Source organism: Oncorhynchus nerka, unplaced genomic scaffold, assembly GCF_034236695.1.
Source record: "Oncorhynchus nerka isolate Pitt River unplaced genomic scaffold, Oner_Uvic_2.0 unplaced_scaffold_2847, whole genome shotgun sequence".
Lineage (NCBI taxonomy): Eukaryota > Metazoa > Chordata > Actinopteri > Salmoniformes > Salmonidae > Oncorhynchus > Oncorhynchus nerka.
This window is the reverse complement of record NW_027038452.1, coordinates 1-19,036: the sequence shown is the minus strand read 5'-3', so window position 1 is coordinate 19,036 and position 19,036 is coordinate 1. Positions and strand designations below refer to the sequence as shown.

At 46.1% G+C, this 19,036-nt stretch overlaps 1 protein-coding gene across 1 annotated transcript; it reads left to right on the top strand.

Annotated features, from left to right (window-relative positions):
- Positions 1 to 1,639: 1,639 nt before the first annotated feature.
- LOC135566964 (uncharacterized) lies at positions 1,640 to 14,107 on the top strand. The gene is made up of 5 exons (XM_065014511.1): positions 1,640 to 1,976; positions 2,895 to 3,086; positions 9,530 to 9,760; positions 12,730 to 12,939; positions 14,020 to 14,107. Exons 1-4 carry the CDS (start codon positions 1,814 to 1,816, stop codon positions 12,903 to 12,905), a joined length of 762 nt encoding a protein of 253 aa, XP_064870583.1. The 5' UTR covers positions 1,640 to 1,813; the 3' UTR covers positions 12,906 to 12,939; positions 14,020 to 14,107.
- Positions 14,108 to 19,036: the final 4,929 nt, after the last annotated feature.

The following is a 19,036-nucleotide window of genomic DNA, read 5'->3' as shown; positions in this document are numbered from 1 at the left end:
CTGACTGAACACTTATTTTAACTTAATATAATACATCAATAAAATCAATTTAGCCTCAAATAAATAATGCAAAAACAAAGTGTTGGAGAAGAAAGTAAAAGTGCAATATGTGCCATGTAAGAAAGCTAACGTTTCAGTTCCTTGCTCAGAACATGAGAACATATGAAAGCTGGTGGTTCCTTTTAACATGAGACTTCAATATTCCCAGGTAAGAAGTTTTAGGTTGTAGTTTTTATAGGACTATTTCCCTCTATACCATTTGTATTTCATTTACCTTTGACTATTGGATGTTCTTATAGGCACTTTAGTATTGCCAGTGTAACAGTATAGCTTCCGTCCCTCTCTTCACTCCTCCCTGGGCTCGAACCAGGAACACAACGACAACAGCCACATCGAAGCAGAGTTGCGCATCGCTCCACAAAAGCCGCCGCCCTTGCAGAGCAAGGGGAACAACCACTCCAAGTCTCAGAGCGAGTGACGTTTGAAATGCTATTAGCGCGCGCTAACTAGCCAGCCATTTCTCATCGGTTACACCACCCTCATCTCTGGAGTTGATAGGCTTGAAGTCATAAACAGCGCAATGCTTGAAGCACAACGAAGAGCTGCTGACAAAACGCACGAGTGCTGTTTGAAGGAATGCTTACGAGCCTGCTGCTGCCTACCACCGCTCAGTCAGACTGCTCTATCAAATCATATACTTAGTTATAATATAATAACACACAGAAATACGAGCCTTTGGTCATTAATATGGTCGAATACGGAAACTATTTATTTTTTCAGTGAAATACGGAACCGTTCCGTATTTTATCTAACGGGTGGCATCCCTAAGTCTAAATATTCCTGTTACATTGCACAACCTTCAATGTCATGTCATAATTACGTAAAATTCTGTTTAGTGAAATAGTTATTATGACCAGACAGAGATGTTATGAGACAGAGATGTTATGAGACAGAGATGTTATGAGACAGAGATGTTATGAGACAGAGATGTTATGAGACAGAGATGTTATGAGACAGAGATGTTATGACCAGAAAGAGATGTTATGAGACAGAGATGTTATGACCAGACAGAGATGTTATGACCAGAAAGAGATGTTATGACCAGAAAGAGATGTTATTGTGACCAGACTGAGATGTTATTGTGACCAGACTGAGATGTTATTGTGACCAGACTGAGATGTTATTGTGACCAGACTGAGATGTTATTGTGACCAGACTGAGATGTTATTGTGACCAGACAGATGTTATTGTGACCAGACTGAGATGTTGTGACCAGACTGAGATGTTATGACCAGACAGAGATGTTATGACCAGACAGAGATGTTATGACCAGACAGAGATGTTATGACCAGACAGAGATGTTATGACCAGACAGAGATGTTTAGACCAGACAGAGATGTTATGACCAGACAGAGATGTTTAGACCAGACAGAGATGTTTAGACCAGACAGAGATGTTTAGACCAGACAGAGATGTTATGACCAGACAGAGATGTTATTGTGACCAGACTGAGATGTTATTGTGACCAGACAGAGATGTTATTGTGACCAGACAGAGATGTTATTGTGACCAGACAGAGATGTTATTGTGACCAGACTGAGATGTTATTGTGACCAGACTGAGATGTTATTGTGACCAGACTGAGATGTTATTGTGACCAGACTGAGATGTTATTGTGACCAGACTGAGATGTTATGACCAGTCTGAGGCCATCACTGGTCAGTCTTCCATTCTTGTCATTTCCTAATCAGGTGTTACCTGTTATCTACCCTGCATCTCACCTGTGTATCCCCCCTCCTCCCTCCAAGGTTCCATGGCTATGGTTATGAGAGACTGCATCATTCCCCGTACTCCACGGCAGCACTACTGTTCGTACGGCCAGATCCCCCTGCCTCCCCCCTTCTGCTTCCTGTCTGAGACCTCCCCCCTCCCCTCCCCCACCGACACCACTTCCTATGTGTTCCTATGTGACTCAGGTAGCCACACTGGGATCTGGGACCCGGTGCCCTCTCGCTCTCTGTTTGGAGGCGAACATTATCCCCCCAGAACCCTAACTCTTGCTGTGAACTACTCACCCTTCCTATAATCCCAGTCTCTGCTCTACTGCATGGAAAGAGCAGAGGGATAGGACTCGCCCAGTACACTCAGACATTACTGGTGCCCGTGTGTGTGTGCCCGTGTGTGTGTGCGTGCCCGTGTGTGTGCCCGTGTGTGTGTGTGTGCCCGTGTGTGTGTGCGTGCCCGTGTGTGTGCCCGTGTGTGTGCCCGTGTGTGTGTGTGTGCCCGTGTGTGTGTGCCCGTGTGTGTGTGCCCGTGTGTGTGCCCGTGTGTGTGTGCGTGCCCGTGTGTGCGTGCCCGTGTGTGCGTGCCCGTGTGTGTGTGTGCCCGTGTGTGTGTGTGTGCCCGTGTGTGTGTGTGTGCCCGTGTGTGTGTGCGTGCGTGTGCCCGTGTGTGTGTGCCCGTGTGTGTGTGCCCGTGTGTGTGTGTGTGCCTGTGTGTGTGTGTGTGCCCGTGTGTGTGTGTGTGCCCGTGTGCCCGTGTGTGTGCCCGTGTGCCCGTGTGTGTGTGTGTGCCCGTGTGTGTGCCCGTGTGTGTGCCCGTGTGTGTGCGCCCGTGTGTGTGTGTGTGCCCGTGTGTGTGTGCCCGTGTGTACGTTCTCACCCTAACCTGTTTGAAGATTTCAGTTCATACTTATGGCATGTAGATTCCTGGTAAAACATTCCCCACAGAGAATCTAGTCCATGTCACGCCTGACATGTGATGAAGAGATGCTAGCAGCATGTAATGCAAGTTTACTAAGCATTCTCTGTAGGATCACCTGTGTGTGATTAACACCATCTTTGCCCCTCAACGTTGGAATCACCTCCTATAATACACGTTGCCTGTATCCCCAGGTCGTCGTCGCTTCTCCCTGGCCCAGTCAGACAGTCTTCTGACCAGGATGCGTTCTGTAGCCAGTGATGAGCTGAACCAGATGATGCAGAGAAGAATGAGTCAGGAGAACCCCATCAGAGCATCAGAGACTGAGTTCATACAGAGACTACAGAGACTGGTGGTGCTGGCTGTCAACAGGCTCATCTATCATGGTAAATATGGTAAAACAGGCTCATCTATCATGGTAAATATAGTAAAACAGGCTCATCTATCATGGTAAATATAGTAAAACAGGCTCATCTATCATGGTATAACAGGCTCATCTATCATGGTAAATATGGTAAAACAGGCTCATCTATCATGGTAAATATGGTAAAACAGGCTCATCTATCATGGTATAACAGGCTCATCTATCATGGTAAATATAGTAAAACAGGCTCATCTATCATGGTAAATATAGTAAAACAGGCTCATCTATCATGGTAAATATGGTAAAACAGGCTCATCTATCATGGTAAATATAGTATAACAGGCTCATCTATCATGGTAAAACAGGCTCATCTATCATGGTAAATATAGTAAAACAGGCTCATCTATCATGGTAAATATGGTAAAACAGGCTCATCTATCATGGTAAATATAGTAAAACAGGCTCATCTATCATGGTAAATATGGTAAAACAGGCTCATCTATCATGGTAAATATGGTAAAACAGGCTCATCTATCATGGTAAAACAGGCTCATCTATCATGGTAAATATGGTAAAACAGGCTCATATATCATGGTAAATATAGTAAAACAGGCTCATCTATCATGGTAAATATGGTAAAACAGGCTCATCTATCATGGTAAATATGGTAAAACAGGCTCATCTATCATGGTAAATATAGTATAACAGGCTCATCTATCATGGTAAATATGGTAAAACAGGCTCATCTATCATGGTAAATATGGTAAAACAGGCTCATCTATCATGGTAAATATAGTAAAACAGGCTCATCTATCATGGTAAATATAGTAAAACAGGCTCATCTATCATGGTAAATATAGTATAACAGGCTCATCTATCATGGTAAATATGGTAAAACAGGCTCATCTATCATGGTAAATATAGTATAACAGGCTCATCTATCATGGTAAATATGGTAAAACAGGCTCATCTATCATGGTAAATATAGTAAAACAGGCTCATCTATCATGGTAAATATAGTATAACAGGCTCATCTATCATGGTAAATATGGTAAAACAGGCTCATCTATCATGGTAAATATGGTAAAACAGGCTCATCTATCATGGTAAATATGGTAAAACAGGCTTATCTATCATGGTAAATATAGTATAACAGGCTCATCTATCATGGTAAATATGGTAAAACAGGCTCATCTATCATGGTAAATATAGTATAACAGGCTCATCTATCATGGTAAATATGGTAAAACAGGCTCATCTATCATGGTAAATATAGTAAAACAGGCTCATCTATCATGGTAAATATAGTATAACAGGCTCATCTATCATGGTAAATATGGTAAAACAGGCTCATCTATCATGGTAAATATGGTAAAACAGGCTCATCTATCATGGTAAATATGGTAAAACAGGCTCATCTATCATGGTAAATATGGTAAAACAGGCTCATCTATCATGGTAAAACAGGCTCATCTATCATGGTAAATATGGTAAAACAGGCTCATCTATCATGGTAAATATAGTATAACAGGCTCATCTATCATGGTAAATATGGTAAAACAGGCTCATCTATCATGGTAAATATGGTAAAACAGGCTCATCTATCATGGTAAATATAGTAAAACAGGCTCATCTATCATGGTAAATATGGTAAAACAGGCTCATCTATCATGGTAAATATGGTATAACAGGCTCATCTATCATGGTAAATATGGAAAAACAGGCTCATCTATCATGGTAAATATGGTAAAACAGGCTCATCTATCATGGTAAATATAGTAAAACAGGCTCATCTATCATGGTAAATATAGTAAAACAGGCTCATCTATCATGGTAAATATGGTAAAACAGGCTCATCTATCATGGTAAATATGGTAAAACAGGCTCATCTATCATGGTAAATATGGAAAAACAGGCTCATCTATCATGGTAAATATGGTATAACAGGCTCATCTATCATGGTAAATATAGTAAAACAGGCTCATCTATCATGGTGAATATAGTATAACAGGCTCATCTATCATGGTAAATATGGTAAAACAGGCTCATCTATCATGGTAAATATGGTATAACAGGCTCATCTATCATGGTAAATATGGAAAAACAGGCTCATCTATCATGGTAAATATGGTAAAACAGGCTCATCTATCATGGTAAATATGGTATAACAGGCTCATCTATCATGGTAAATATGGAAAAACAGGCTCATCTATCATGGTAAATATGGTAAAACAGGCTCATCTATCATGGTAAATATAGTATAACAGGCTCATCTATCATGGTAAATATAGTAAAACAGGCTCATCTATCATGGTAAATATAGTATAACAGGCTCATCTATCATGGTAAATATGGTAAAACAGGCTCATCTATCATGGTAAATATGGTAAAACAGGCTCATCTATCATGGTAAAACAGGCTCATCTATCATGGTAAATATAGTATAACAGGCTCATCTATCATGGTAAAACAGGCTCATCTATCATGGTAAATATGGTATAACAGGCTCATCTATCATGGTAAATATGGTAAAACAGGCTCATCTGTCATGGTAAATATGGTATAACAGGCTCATCTATCATGGTAAATATGGAAAAACAGGCTCATCTATCATGGTAAATATGGTAAAACAGGCTCATCTATCATGGTAAATATAGTATAACAGGCTCATCTATCATGGTAAATATAGTAAAACAGGCTCATCTATCATGGTAAATATAGTATAACAGGCTCATCTATCATGGTAAATATGGTAAAACAGGCTCATCTATCATGGTAAATATGGTAAAACAGGCTCATCTATCATGGTAAAACAGGCTCATCTATCATGGTAAATATAGTATAACAGGCTCATCTATCATGGTAAAACAGGCTCATCTATCATGGTAAATATAGTAAAACAGGCTCATCTATCATGGTAAATATGGTAAAACAGGCTCATCTATCATGGTAAATATAGTATAACAGGCTCATCTATCATGGTAAATATGGTAAAACAGGCTCATCTATCATGGTAAATATGGTAAAACAGGCTCATCTATCATGGTAAAACAGGCTCATCTATCATGGTAAATATGGTATAACAGGCTCATCTATCATGGTAAAACAGGCTCATCTATCATGGTGAATATGGTAAAACAGGCTCATCTATCATGGTAAATATGGTAAAGCAGGCTCATCTATCATGGTAAAACAGGCTCATCTATCATGGTAAATATAGTATAACAGGCTCATCTATCATGGTAAATATGGTAAAACAGGCTCATCTATCATGGTAAATATGGTAAAACAGGCTCATCTATCATGGTAAAACAGGCTCATCTATCATGGTAAATATGGTATAACAGGCTCATCTATCATGGTAAAACAGGCTCATCTATCATGGTGAATATGGTAAAACAGGCTCATCTATCATGGTAAATATAGTATAACAGGCTCATCTATCATGGTAAATATAGTATAACAGGCTCATCTATCATGGTAAATATGGTAAAACAGGCTCATCTATCATGGTAAATATAGTATAACAGGCTCATCTATCATGGTAAATATGGTAAAACAGGCTCATCTATCATGGTAAATATGGTAAAACAGGCTCATCTATCATGGTAAATATGGTAAAGCAGGCTCATCTATCATGGTAAAACAGGCTCATCTATCATGGTAAATATAGTAAAACAGGCTCATCTATCATGGTAAAACAGGCTCATCTATCATGGTAAATATAGTAAAACAGGCTCATCTATCATGGTAAATATAGTAAAACAGGCTCATCTATCATGGTAAATATAGTAAAACAGGCTCATCTATCATGGTAAATATGGTAAAACAGGCTCATCTATCATGGTAAATATAGTAAAACAGGCTCATCTATCATGGTATAACAGGCTCATCTATCATGGTAAATATAGTAAAACAGGCTCATCTATCATGGTAAATATAGTAAAACAGGCTCATCTATCATGGTAAAACAGGCTCATCTATCATGGTAAATATAGTATAACAGGCTCATCTATCATGGTAAATATGGTAAAACAGGCTCATCTATCATGAACACTGTTTGAGTGAAAGAGAGATGCGTGCTGGCAGGTGATAAAGACCTCTGATCACGGATAATAAATAAATACATTATTGTGTCATAATCATACTCTGAAAATTCTCAATATCTCTTACAATACTCGGCACACCCCTACCAGATAGTAAATTGATTACTTCTAGTGTGGCTATTGCAACAGAGCCTGTGTCTATACTTTACAGTGTTTCAAGCTGTTGTGCTGTCTTCACATTCTGAAGGCATTATTCTTCCTTCTCCTCCACCTCTGTCCCCCCTCTCCTCCTCCACCTCTGTTCCCCCTCTCCTCCTCCACCTCTGTCCCCCCTCTCCTCCTCCACCTCTGTCCCCCCTCTCCTCCTCCACTTCTGCCTCTCCTCCACCTCTGTCCCCCCTCTCCTCCTCCACCTCTGTCCCCCCCTCTCCTCCTCCACCTCTGTTCCCCCTCTCCTCCTCCACCTCTGTTCCCCCTCTCTCCTCCTCCACCTCTGTCCCCCTCTCCTCCTCCACCTCTGTTCCCCCTCTCCTCCTCCACCTGTCCCCCTCTCCTCCTCCACTTCTGCCTCTCCTCCACCTCTGTCCCCCCTCTCCTCCTCCACCTCTGTTCCCCCTCTCCTCCTCCACCTCTGTCCCCCTCTCCTCCTCCACTTCTGCCTCTCCTCCACCTCTGTCCCCCTCTCCTCCTCCACCTCTGTCCCCCCTCTCCTCCTCCACCTCTGTTCCCCCTCTCCTCCTCCACCTCTGTTCCCCCTCTCCTCCTCCACCTCTGTCCCCCTCTCCTCCTCCACCTCTGTTCCCCCTCTCCTCCTCCACCTGTCCCCCTCTCCTCCTCCACTTCTGCCTCTCCTCCACCTCTGTCCCCCTCTCTCCTCCTCCACCTCTGTTCCCCCTCTCCTCCTCCACCTCTGTCCCCCCTCTCCTCCTCCACCTCTGCCTCCTCCACCTCTGTCCCCCTCTCCTCCTCCACCTCTGCCTCTCCTCCACCTCTGTTCCCCCTCTCCTCCTCCACCTCTGTTCCCCCTCTCCTCCTCCACCTCTGTCCCCCTCTCCTCTCCTCCACCTCTGTCCCCCTCTCCTCCTCCACCTCTGTTCCCCCTCTCCTCCTCCACCTCTGTTCCCCCTCTCCTCCTCCACCTCTGTTCCCCCTCTCCTCCTCCACCTCTGTTCCCCCTCTCCTCCTCCACCTCTGCCCCCTCTTCTCCTCCACCTCTGTCCCCCTCTTCTCCTCCACCTCTGCCTCCTCCTCCACCTCTGTCCCCCCTCTCCTCCTCCACCTCTGCCTCTCCTCCACCTCTGTCCCCCTCTCCTCCTCCACCTCTGTCCCCCTCTCCTCCTCCACCTCTGTCCCCCTCTCCTCCTCCACCTCTGTCCCCCTCTCCTCCACCTCTGTCCCCCTCTCCTCCTCCACCTCTGTCCCCCCTCTCCTCCTCCACCTCTGTCCCCCCTCTCCTCCTCCACCTCTGTTCCCCCTCTCCTCCTCCACCTCTGTTCCCCCTCTCCTCCTCCACCTCTGTTCCCCCTCTCCTCCTCCACCTCTGTTCCCCCTCTCCTCCTCCACCTCTGTTCCCCCTCTCCTCCTCCACCTCTGCCCCCTCTCCTCCTCCACCTCTGCCCCCTCCTCCTCCACCTCTGTTCCCCCTCTCCCCCTCCACCTCTGTTCCCCCTCTCTCCCCTCCACCTCTGTTCCCCCTCCCCCTCCACCTCTGTTCCCCCTCTCCCCCTCCACCTCTGTCCCCCCCTCTCCCCCTCCACCTCTGTCCCCCTCTCCCCCTCCACCTCTGTCCCCCTCTCCCCTCCACCTCTGTCCCCCTCTCCCCTCCACCTCTGTCCCCCTCTCCCCCTCCACCTCTGTCCCCCTCTCCTCCTCCACCTCTGTCCCCCTCTCCTCCTCCACCTCTGTCCCCCTCTCCTCCTCCACCTCTGTCCCCCTCTCCTCCTCCACCTCTGTCCCCCTCTCCCCCTCCACCTCTGTCCCCCCTCTCCCCCTCCACCTCTGTCCCCCTCTCCTACTCCACCTCTGTCTCCTCCTCCACCTCTGTCCCCCTCTTCTCCTCCACCTCTGCCTCTCCTCCACCTCTGTCCCCCCTCTTCTCCTCCACCTCTGCCTCCCTCTTCTCCTCCACCTCTGCCTCTCCTCCACCTCTGTCTCCTCCTCCACCTCTGTCCCCCTCTCCTCCTCCACCTCTGTCCCCCTCTTCTCCTCCACCTCTGCCTCTCCTCCACCTCTGTCCCCCTCTTCTCCTCCACCTCTGCCTCTCCTCCACCTCTGTCCCCCTCTCCTACTCCACCTCTGTCTCCTCCTCCACCTCTGTCCCCCCTCTTCTCCTCCACCTCTGCCTCTCCTCCACCTCTGTCCCCCTCTCCTCCTCCACCTCTGTCTCCCCTCTCCTCCTCCACCTCTGTTCCCTCTCCAGACGTGAGCCAAGACTTCTACGACCTGCTGAACTTCCCAGACTCCCCGGACCACCACCTGACCCCTGACCCAGTCGACCACGCCCCCCGAGGAGGACGGCTCCATCCCTGGCTCATCAGGCCACACCCCTGGCCCGCCCTCTCCCCTCCCCTTCCCCCTTCCCCCGGCCAACATGAAGAGTTTCCAGAAAGACATCCTCAGACTGATGATGGACGGGATCAAGATCAGTCTGGTTAGTGGTGGTTATAACCAGTCTGGTTAGTGGTGGTTATAATCAGTCTGGTTAGTGGTGGTTATAACCAGTCTGGTTAGTGGGGATTATAACCAGTCTAGTTAGTCAGTCTGGTTAGTGGTGGTTTTAACCAGTCTGGTTAGTGGGGGTTATAACCAGTCTGGTTAGTCAGTCTGGTTAGTGGTGGTTATAACCAGTCTGGTTAGTGGTGGTTATAACCAGTCTGGTTAGTGGTGGTTATAACCAGTCTGGTTAGTGGTGGTTATAACCAGTCTGGTTAGTGGTGGTTATAACCAGTCTGGTTAGTGGTGGTTATAACCAGTCTGGTTAGTGGTGGTTATAACCAGTCTGGTTAGTGGTGGTTATAACCGGTCTGGTTAGTGGTGGTTATAACCGGTCTGGTTAGTGGTGGTTATAACCGGTCTGGTTAGTGGTTGTTATAACCGGTCTGGTTAGTGGTTGTTATAACCGGTCTGGTTAGTGGTGGTTATAACCGGTCTGGTTAGTGGTGGTTATAACCGGTCTGGTTAGTGGTGGTTATAACCAGTCTGGTTAGTGGTGGTTATAACCAGTCTGGTTAGTGGTGGTTATAACCAGTCTGGTTAGTGGTGGTTATAACCAGTCTGGTTAGTGGTGGTTATAACCAGTCTGGTTAGTGGTGGTTATAACCAGTCTGGTTAGTGGTGGTTATAACCAGTCTGGTTAGTGGTGGTTATAACCAGTCTGGTTAGTGGGGGTTATAACCAGTCTGGTTAGTCAGTCTGGTTAGTGGTGGTTATAATCAGTCTGGTTAGTGGTGGTTATAACCGGTCTGGTTAGTGGTGGTTATAACCGGTCTGGTGGTTATAACCGGTCTGGTTAGTGGTGGTTATAACCGGTCTGGTTAGTGGTGGTTATAACCAGTCTGGTTAGTGGTGGTTATAACCGGTCTGGTTAGTGGTGGTTATAACCGGTCTGGTTAGTGGTGGTTATAACCGGTCTGGTTAGTGGTGGTTATAACCAGTCTGGTTAGTGGGGGTTATAACCAGTCTGGTTAGTGGGGGTTATAACCAGTCTGGTTAGTCAGTCTGGTTAGTGGTGGTTTTAACCAGTCTGGTTAGTGGGGGTTATAACCAGTCTGGTTAGTGGTGGTTATAACCAGTCTGGTTAGTGGTGGTTATAACCAGTCTGGTTAGTGGTGGTTATAACCAGTCTGGTTAGTGGTGATTATAACCAGTCTGGTTAGTGGGGGTTATAACCAGTCTGGTTAGTGGGGGTTATAACCAGTCTGGTTAGTGGTGGTTATAACCAGTCTGGTTAGTGGTGGTTATAACCAGTCTGGTTAGTGGGGGTTATAACCAGTCTGGTTAGTGGGGGTTATAACCAGTCTGGTTAGTGGGGGTTATAACCAGTCTGGTTAGTGGGGGTTATAACCAGTCTGGTTAGTGGGGGTTATAACCAGTCTGGTTAGTCAGTCTGGTTAGTGGTGGTTTTAACCAGTCTGGTTAGTGGGGGTTATAACCAGTCTGGTTAGTGGGGGTTATAACCAGTCTGGTTAGTGGTGGTTATAACCAGTCTGGTTAGTGGTGGTTATAACCAGTCTGGTTAGTGGTGGTTATAACCGGTCTGGTTAGTGGTGGTTATAATCGGTCTGGTTAGTGGTGGTTATAACCGGTCTGGTTAGTGGTGGTTATAATCGGTCTGGTTAGTGGTGGTTATAATCGGTCTGGTTAGTGGTGGTTATAACCGGTCTGGTTAGTGGTGGTTATAACCGGTCTGGTTAGTGGTGGTTATAACCGGTCTGGTTAGTGGTGGTTATAATCGGTCTGGTTAGTGGTGGTTATAACCGGTCTGGTTAGTGGCGGGCCGAGCGTGTGGAAAAACAGGACAACAAAACGGTCCTTCTTGAAACAAAGGTGCAAAGTTCAACTGGAGCAGCAAGAAGACGTAACAGATTAGCACACTAGACTACATACAGTGATGCCCAAGACCAGCTTATCGTTTCTCTGCTCCTTTTCCTTTCTCTCCCCCGTTCTTCTCTATGAAGTAGCGATGGAATTAGCCGATTCCAATGAGATACAGGACAGAATACAATATAAAGGGAAAATATAGCACATACACTACATAGCCAAAAGTATGTAGACATATGCTTGTCGAACATCTCATTCCAAAAGTCATGGGCCTTAATATGGAGTTGGTCCCCCCTTTGCTGCTATAACAGCCTCCACTCTTCTGGGAAGGCTTTCCACTAGATGTTGGAACATTGCTGCTATAACAGCCTCCACTCTTCTGGGAAGGCTTTCCACTAGATGTTGGAACATTGCTGCTATAACAGCCTCCACTCTTCTGGGAAGGCTTTCTACTAGATGTAGGAACATTGCTGCTATAACAGCCTCCACTCTTCTGGGAAGGCTTTCCACTAGATGTAGGAACATTGCTGCTATAACAGCCTCCACTCTTCTGGGAAGGCTTTCCACTAGATGTTGGAACATTGCTGCTATAACAGCCTCCACTCTTCTGGGAAGGCTTTCCACTAGATGTAGGAACATTGCTGCTATAACAGCCTCCACTCTTCTGGGAAGGCTTTCCACTAGATGTAGGAACATTGCTGCGGGGACTTGCTTCCATTCAGCCACAAGAGCATCAGTGAGGCCGTCCACTGATGTTGAGCGATTAGGTCTGGTTCCAAATCATCCTAAAGGTGTTCGATGGGGTTGAGGACAGGGCTTTGTGCAGGCCAGTCAAGTTCTTCCACACCGATCTCGGCAAACCATTTCTGTATGGACCGCTCTTTGTGCACGGGGGCGTTGCCATTACCAGTGTGTGACCAGGCACTGGGGATTGAGGTGTAGAGGAGATGTAGTCATTGTTTGTGTCATTTGTTGTTCGTATGTATATGTCGTCTTTTTTCTCATTTTGTATCTGGTTTGAAAAAGGGGGGGAAACATATTATACAACATGACTTCCTCATAATGTGGTTGTTCTCCCAGGGCAGTACGGGCCGTGGTGGGGCCCCCAGGCAGCAGTGGAGGAGGATCCTGTGGTCATGTCGGGACACCTTCAGGGTTCAGATCGGACGTCTCTTGGTGCACACCCTCTCCCCTGCATTACCCCTCAGGGACAGGAAGGAGGCTCTAGAGTTTGTGTTCGACCCTGCAAACCCTGACTTCCTCAAGGAGAGCCTCAGCCCCGGGTTAGAGGTAAGAGGTCGGGGGTCGCTGTTAGGGCTGAGCCCAAACATCCTCAGGGAGAGCCTCTGCCCCAGGTGAGAGGATGAGAGCGAGAGAGTGAATGAATGAAAGGTTGAGAGAGTGATCGAGAGAGAGCAAGATTGAAAGAGAGGAGGGGCGAGAGAGAGCAAGATTGAAAGAGAGAGGGCGAGAGGGGCGAGGTTACTCAAGCACTCACATTGACTCACGAATCCTTCTCCCCTCTCTCTTTCCCCTCACCTCTCTCTCCCCCCCCTCTCTCTCCCTCCCCTCTCTCTCTCCTCTCCTCTCTCCCCTCTCCTCTCTCTCCCCCTCTCCTCTCTCTCCCTCTCTCCCCCTCTCCTCTCTCTCCCCCTCTCCTCTCTCTCCCTCTCTTCTCTCTCTCTCTCTCCTCTCTCTCTCCCCCTCTTCTCTCTCTCCCCTCTCCTCTCTCTCTCCCCTCTCCTCTCTCTCTCTCCCTCTCCTCTCTTTCTCTCCCCTCTCCTCTCTTTCTCTCCCCTCTCCTCTCTTTCTCTCCCTCTCCTCTCTCTCTCTCCCCCTTCTCTCTCCCTCTCTCTCTCTCTCCCTCTCCTCTCTCTCTCTCCCCTTCTCTCTCCCTCTCTCTCTCTCCTCTCTTTCTCTCCTCTTCTCTTTCTCTCTCTCTCTCCCTCTCCTCTCTCTCTCTCTCTCCTCTCCTCTCTCTCTCTCTCTCTCTCTCCCCTTCTCTCTCTCTCTCTCTCTCCCCTTCTCTCTCTCTCTCTCTCTCTCTCTCCCCCCTTCTCTCTCTCTCTCTCTCCCTTCTCTCTCTCTCTCTCTCTCTCCCCCCTTCTCTCTCTCTCTCTCTCTCCCCCTTCTCTCTCTCTCTCTCTCTCTCTCCCCCTTCTCTCTCTCTCTCCCCTTCTCTCTCTCTCTCTCCCTTCTCTCTCTCTCTCCCCCCTTCTCTCTCTCTCTCTCTCTCTCTCCTCTCTCTCTCTCTCTCTCCCCTCTCTCTCTCTCTCCTCTCATCCCCCTCCTCTCTCTCTCCTCTCCCCTCCCCTCTCTCCCCTCCCCTCTCTCCTCTCCCCCTCTCTCCCCTCCCCTCTCCTCTCTCAGCATGGTCCCAAGCTAGCCATGTATCTGTATGAGATGCTCCATGACCATAAAGATGCTCTGACCAAAGAGGAGCAGAGTACTCTGGGCAATTTCATGACGTCACTGAAGTTGTGGGGTCATCGCTGCATCCCGCCCAGCGCACCGCACAAACCAGACCTACTCAAGGCTATCAAAGAGGTAACCTTTACCCTGACCCTATAACCTTACTCTATAATACAGGTAGGCAAACTACGGCCCACAGGCCGGATCCAGCCCGGGGGAGGTTTGAGTAAAATTTACACACTGTGTCACGTTTATTTTGTCTTAGTATGCCTCAAAAACATAAACAACTTTTCCTTGACTGAATAATTATACTATTTTTCTGTATTTTCGTACGTTCTTACTTTCACCACTTGAGGGCGATCACTTAATTGCTGGGGGTCTGTACTCCCAAAGTTGACTGTTTTCGTGCTTACCAGGCTTCCATTTATTTATTTGCCAGTTAGCTAGCAGTTCTCAGCTCTTAGCAGCCAATGGCTAGCAGTTCTCAGCTGTTAGCAGCCAATGGCTAGCAGTTCTCAGCTGTTAGCAGCCAATGCCTAGCAGTTTCTTGTCATTCCTGAATTATTTAATGTAACAAGTCAAACATTAAACCTTGCAAACAATTCATGGTAATTCACGGTAACAAATCATTTAGACCAGGCTTATCTGAAACAGGTGTTGACTTGCTGAAATGCCATTGCTCGGCTATTAATAGGGACAGGAGGCTATTTGAGACTTGCCGTTTCATTTATATACTGAAACATGTAAAGTGTTGGTCCCATGTTTCATGAGCTGAAATAAAAGATCCCATAAATGTTATGGTGTAGGCAGGCATAAGCTACAAACTACGAACACAATTGAAATTTGTCAATGGCAATTTGAATGCTCAGAGATACCATGACGAGATCCTAAGGCCCATGTTTCAGCATGATAATGAATGCTCAGAGATACCATGACGAGATCCTAAGGCCCATTGTCGTGCCCTTCATCCTCTACCATCACCTCATGTTTCAGCTTGATAATGAATGCTCAGAGATACCATGACGAGATCCTAAGGCCCATTGTCGTACCATTCATCCTCTACCATCACCTCATGTTTCAGCATGATAATGCACGTCCCCATGTCGAGCCATTCATCCGCCGCCATCACCTCATGTTTCAGCATGATAATGCACGTCCCCATGTCGAGCCATTCATCCTCCTCCATCACCTCCTGTTTCAGCATGATAATGCACGTCCACATGTCGCACGGATCTGTTCACAATTCCTGGAAGCTGAAAGTGGCCCAGTTCTTCCATGGCCTGCATACTCACCAGACATGTCGCCCATTGAGCATGTTTGGGATGCTCTGGATCGATGTGTATGACAGCATGTCCCAGTTCTTCCATGGCCTGCGTACTCACCAGACATGTCGCCCATTGAGCATGTTTGGGATGCTCTGGATCGACGTGTTCCAGTTCCTGCCAATATCCAGCAGTTTCACATAACCATTGAAGAGGAGTGGAACAACATTCCACAGGCCACAATCAACAGCCTGATCAACTCTGTGAAGGAGATGTGTCTCGCTGCATGAGGATCTGGTCACACCAGATACTGACTGGTTTTCTGATCCACGACCCTTCCTTTTTCTTTTAAGGTATCTGTGACCAACAGATGCATATCTGTATTCCCAGTCATGTGAAATCCATAGATTAGGGCCTAATGAATTTATTTCAATTGACTGATTTCCTAATATGAACTTTAACTCAGTAAAAAAAAAATGAAATTGTTGCGTTTGTTTAACAGAAACCCCCAGGCCACTCTAGAAAGTCTAAAATTGGATAAAAAGTACATATAAATTATAATGGACCTACACTGAGTTTACAAAACATTAGAAATGTCTTCCTAATATTGAGTTGGGTTAGGGTTCAACGGTTTCCTGTGGTTCAAGAATGGATTAGGGTTCAACAATGGGTTAGGGTTCAACCGTTTCCTAGGGGGTTCAAGAATGGATTAGGGTTCAACCGTTTCCTAGGGGGTTCAAGAATGGATTAGGGTTCAACCGTTTCCTAGGTGGTTCAAGAATGGATTAGGGTTCAACCGTTTCCTAGGTGGTTCAAGAATGGATTAGGGTTCAACCGTTTCCTAGGTGGTTCAAGAATGGATTAGGGTTCAACCGTTTCCTAGGTGGTTCAAGAATGGATTAGGGTTCAACCGTTTCCTGTGGTTCAAGAATGGATTAGGGTTCAAGAATGGATTAGGGTTCAACAATGGATTAGGGTTCAACAGTTTCCTGTGGTTCAAGAATGGATTAGGGTTCAACCGTTTCCTGTGGTTCAAGAATGGATTAGGGTTCAACAGTTTCCTGTGGTTCAAGAATGGATTAGGGTTCAACAATGGATTAGGGTTCAACAGTCTCTTGTGTGGTTCAAGAATGGATTAGGGTTCAACCGTTTCCTAGGTGGTTCAAGAATGGATTAGGGTTCAACCGTTTCCTAGGTGGTTCAAGAATGGATTAGGGTTCAACTGTTTCCTAGGGGGTTCAAGAATGGATTAGGGTTCAACCGTTTCCTAGGTGGTTCAAGAATGGATTAGGGTTCAAAAATGGATTAGGGTTCAACAGTTTCCTAGGTGGTTCAAGAATGGATTAGGGTTCAACAGTTTCCTAGGGGGTTCAAGAATGGATTAGGGTTCAACCGTTTCCTAGGTGGTTCAAGAATGGATTAGGGTTCAACAATGGATTAGGGTTCAACAATGGATTAGGGTTCAACAGTTTCCTGTGGTTCAAGAATGGATTAGGGTTCAAGAATGGATTAGGGTTCAACAATGGATTAGGGTTCAACAGTTTCCTAGGGGGTTCAAGAATGGATTAGGGTTCAACAGTTTCCTAGGGGGTTCAACAGTTTCCTAGGGGGTTCAAGAATGGATTAGGGTTCAACCGTTTCCTAGGTGGTTCAAGAATGGATTAGGGTTCAACAGTTTCCTAGGTGGTTCAAGAATGGATTAGGGTTCAACCGTTTCCTGTGTGGTTCAAGAATGGATTAGGGTTCAACAGTTTCCTAGGGGGTTCAAGAATGGATTAGGGTTCAACAATGGATTAGGGTTCAACAGTTTCCTAGGGGGTTCAAGAATGGATTAGGGTTCAACAGTTTCCTAGGTGGTTCAAGAATGGATTAGGGTTCAACCGTTTCCTAGGTGGTTCAAGAATGGATTAGGGTTCAACCGTTTCCTGTGGTTCAAGAATGGTCCACCACTCAAAGGACATCCAGCCAACTGGACACAACTGTGGGAAGCATTAGTCAACATGGGCCAGTATCGCTGGACACAACTGTGGGAAGCATTAGTCAACATGGGCCAGTATCCCTGTGGAACGACACCTTGCAGAGTCCCTGTGGAACGCTCCAAAGAATAGAGGCTGTTCTGGGGGCGTTCCTCAGAACAGGTGTTCCTAATTTACCCTAACCCTGTAACATCTCTGACCTATAACATCTCTGCCCTTACCCTAACCCTATAACATCTCTGACCTTACCCTAACCCTATAACATCTCTGACCTTACCCTAACCCTATAACATCTCTGACCTTACCCTATAACATCTCTGCCCTTACCCTAACCCTGTAACATCTCTGACCTATAACATCTCTGCCCTTACCCTAACCCTATAACATCTCTGACCTTACCCTAACCCTATAACATCTCTGACCTAACCCTAACCCTATAACATCTCTGACCTAACCCTATAACATCTCTGACCTAACCCTATAACATCTCTGACCTAACCCTATAACATCTCTGACCTTACCCTATAACATCTCTGACCTTACCCTAACCCTATAACATCTCTGACCTTACCCTAACCCTATAACATCTCTGACCTTACCTAACCCTATAACATCTCCTGAACCTATACCCTAACCCTATAACATCTCTGACCTTACCTCTAAACCCTATAACATCTCTGACCTTACCCCCTAAACATCTCTGACCTAACCCTATAACATCTGACCTTACCCTATAACATCTCTGAACCCTATAACATCTCTGACCTTACCCTATAACATCTCTGACCTAATAACATCTCTGACCTAACCCTATAACATCTCTGACTCTAACCCTATAACATCTCTGACCTTACCCTACCTCTGACCTTACCCTAACCCTATAACATCTCTGACCTTACCCTATAACATCTCTGACCTTACCCTAACCCTATAACATCTCTGACCTTACCCTAACCCTATAACATCTCTGACCTCTCTGACCCCCTAACCCTCTGACCTTACCCTACACTATAACATCTCTGACCTTACCCTACCCTATAACATCTCTGACCTTACCCTAACCCTATAACATCTCTGACCTTACCCTATAACATCTCTGACCTTACCCTATAACATCTCTGACCTTACCCTATAACATCTCTGACCTTACCCTAACCCTATAACATCTCTGACCTTACCCTAACCCTATAACATCTCTGACCTTACCCTAACCCTATAACATCTCTGACCTTACCCTACACTATAACATCTCTGACCTTACCCTACCCTATAACATCTCTGACCTTACCCTAACCCTATAACATCTCTGACCTTACCCTAACCCTATAACATCTCTGACCTTACCCTAACCCTATAACATCTCTGACCTTACCCTAACCCTATAACATCTCTGACCTTACCCTATAACATCTCTGACCTTACCCTAACTCTATAACATCTCTGACCTTACCCTATAACATCTCTGACCTAACCCTATAACATCTCTGACCTTACCCTACCCTATAACATCTCTGACCTTACCCTACCCTATAACATCTCTGACCTTAACATAACTCTGACCCCTATAACATCCTACCCTATAACATCTCTGACCTTACCCTATAACATCTCTGACCTTACCCTATAACATCTCTGACCTTACCCTATAAACATCTCTGACTCTATAACCTCTGACCTAACATAACATCTGACCTTACCCTATAACATCTCTGACCTAACTCCTAACCAGCAATACGT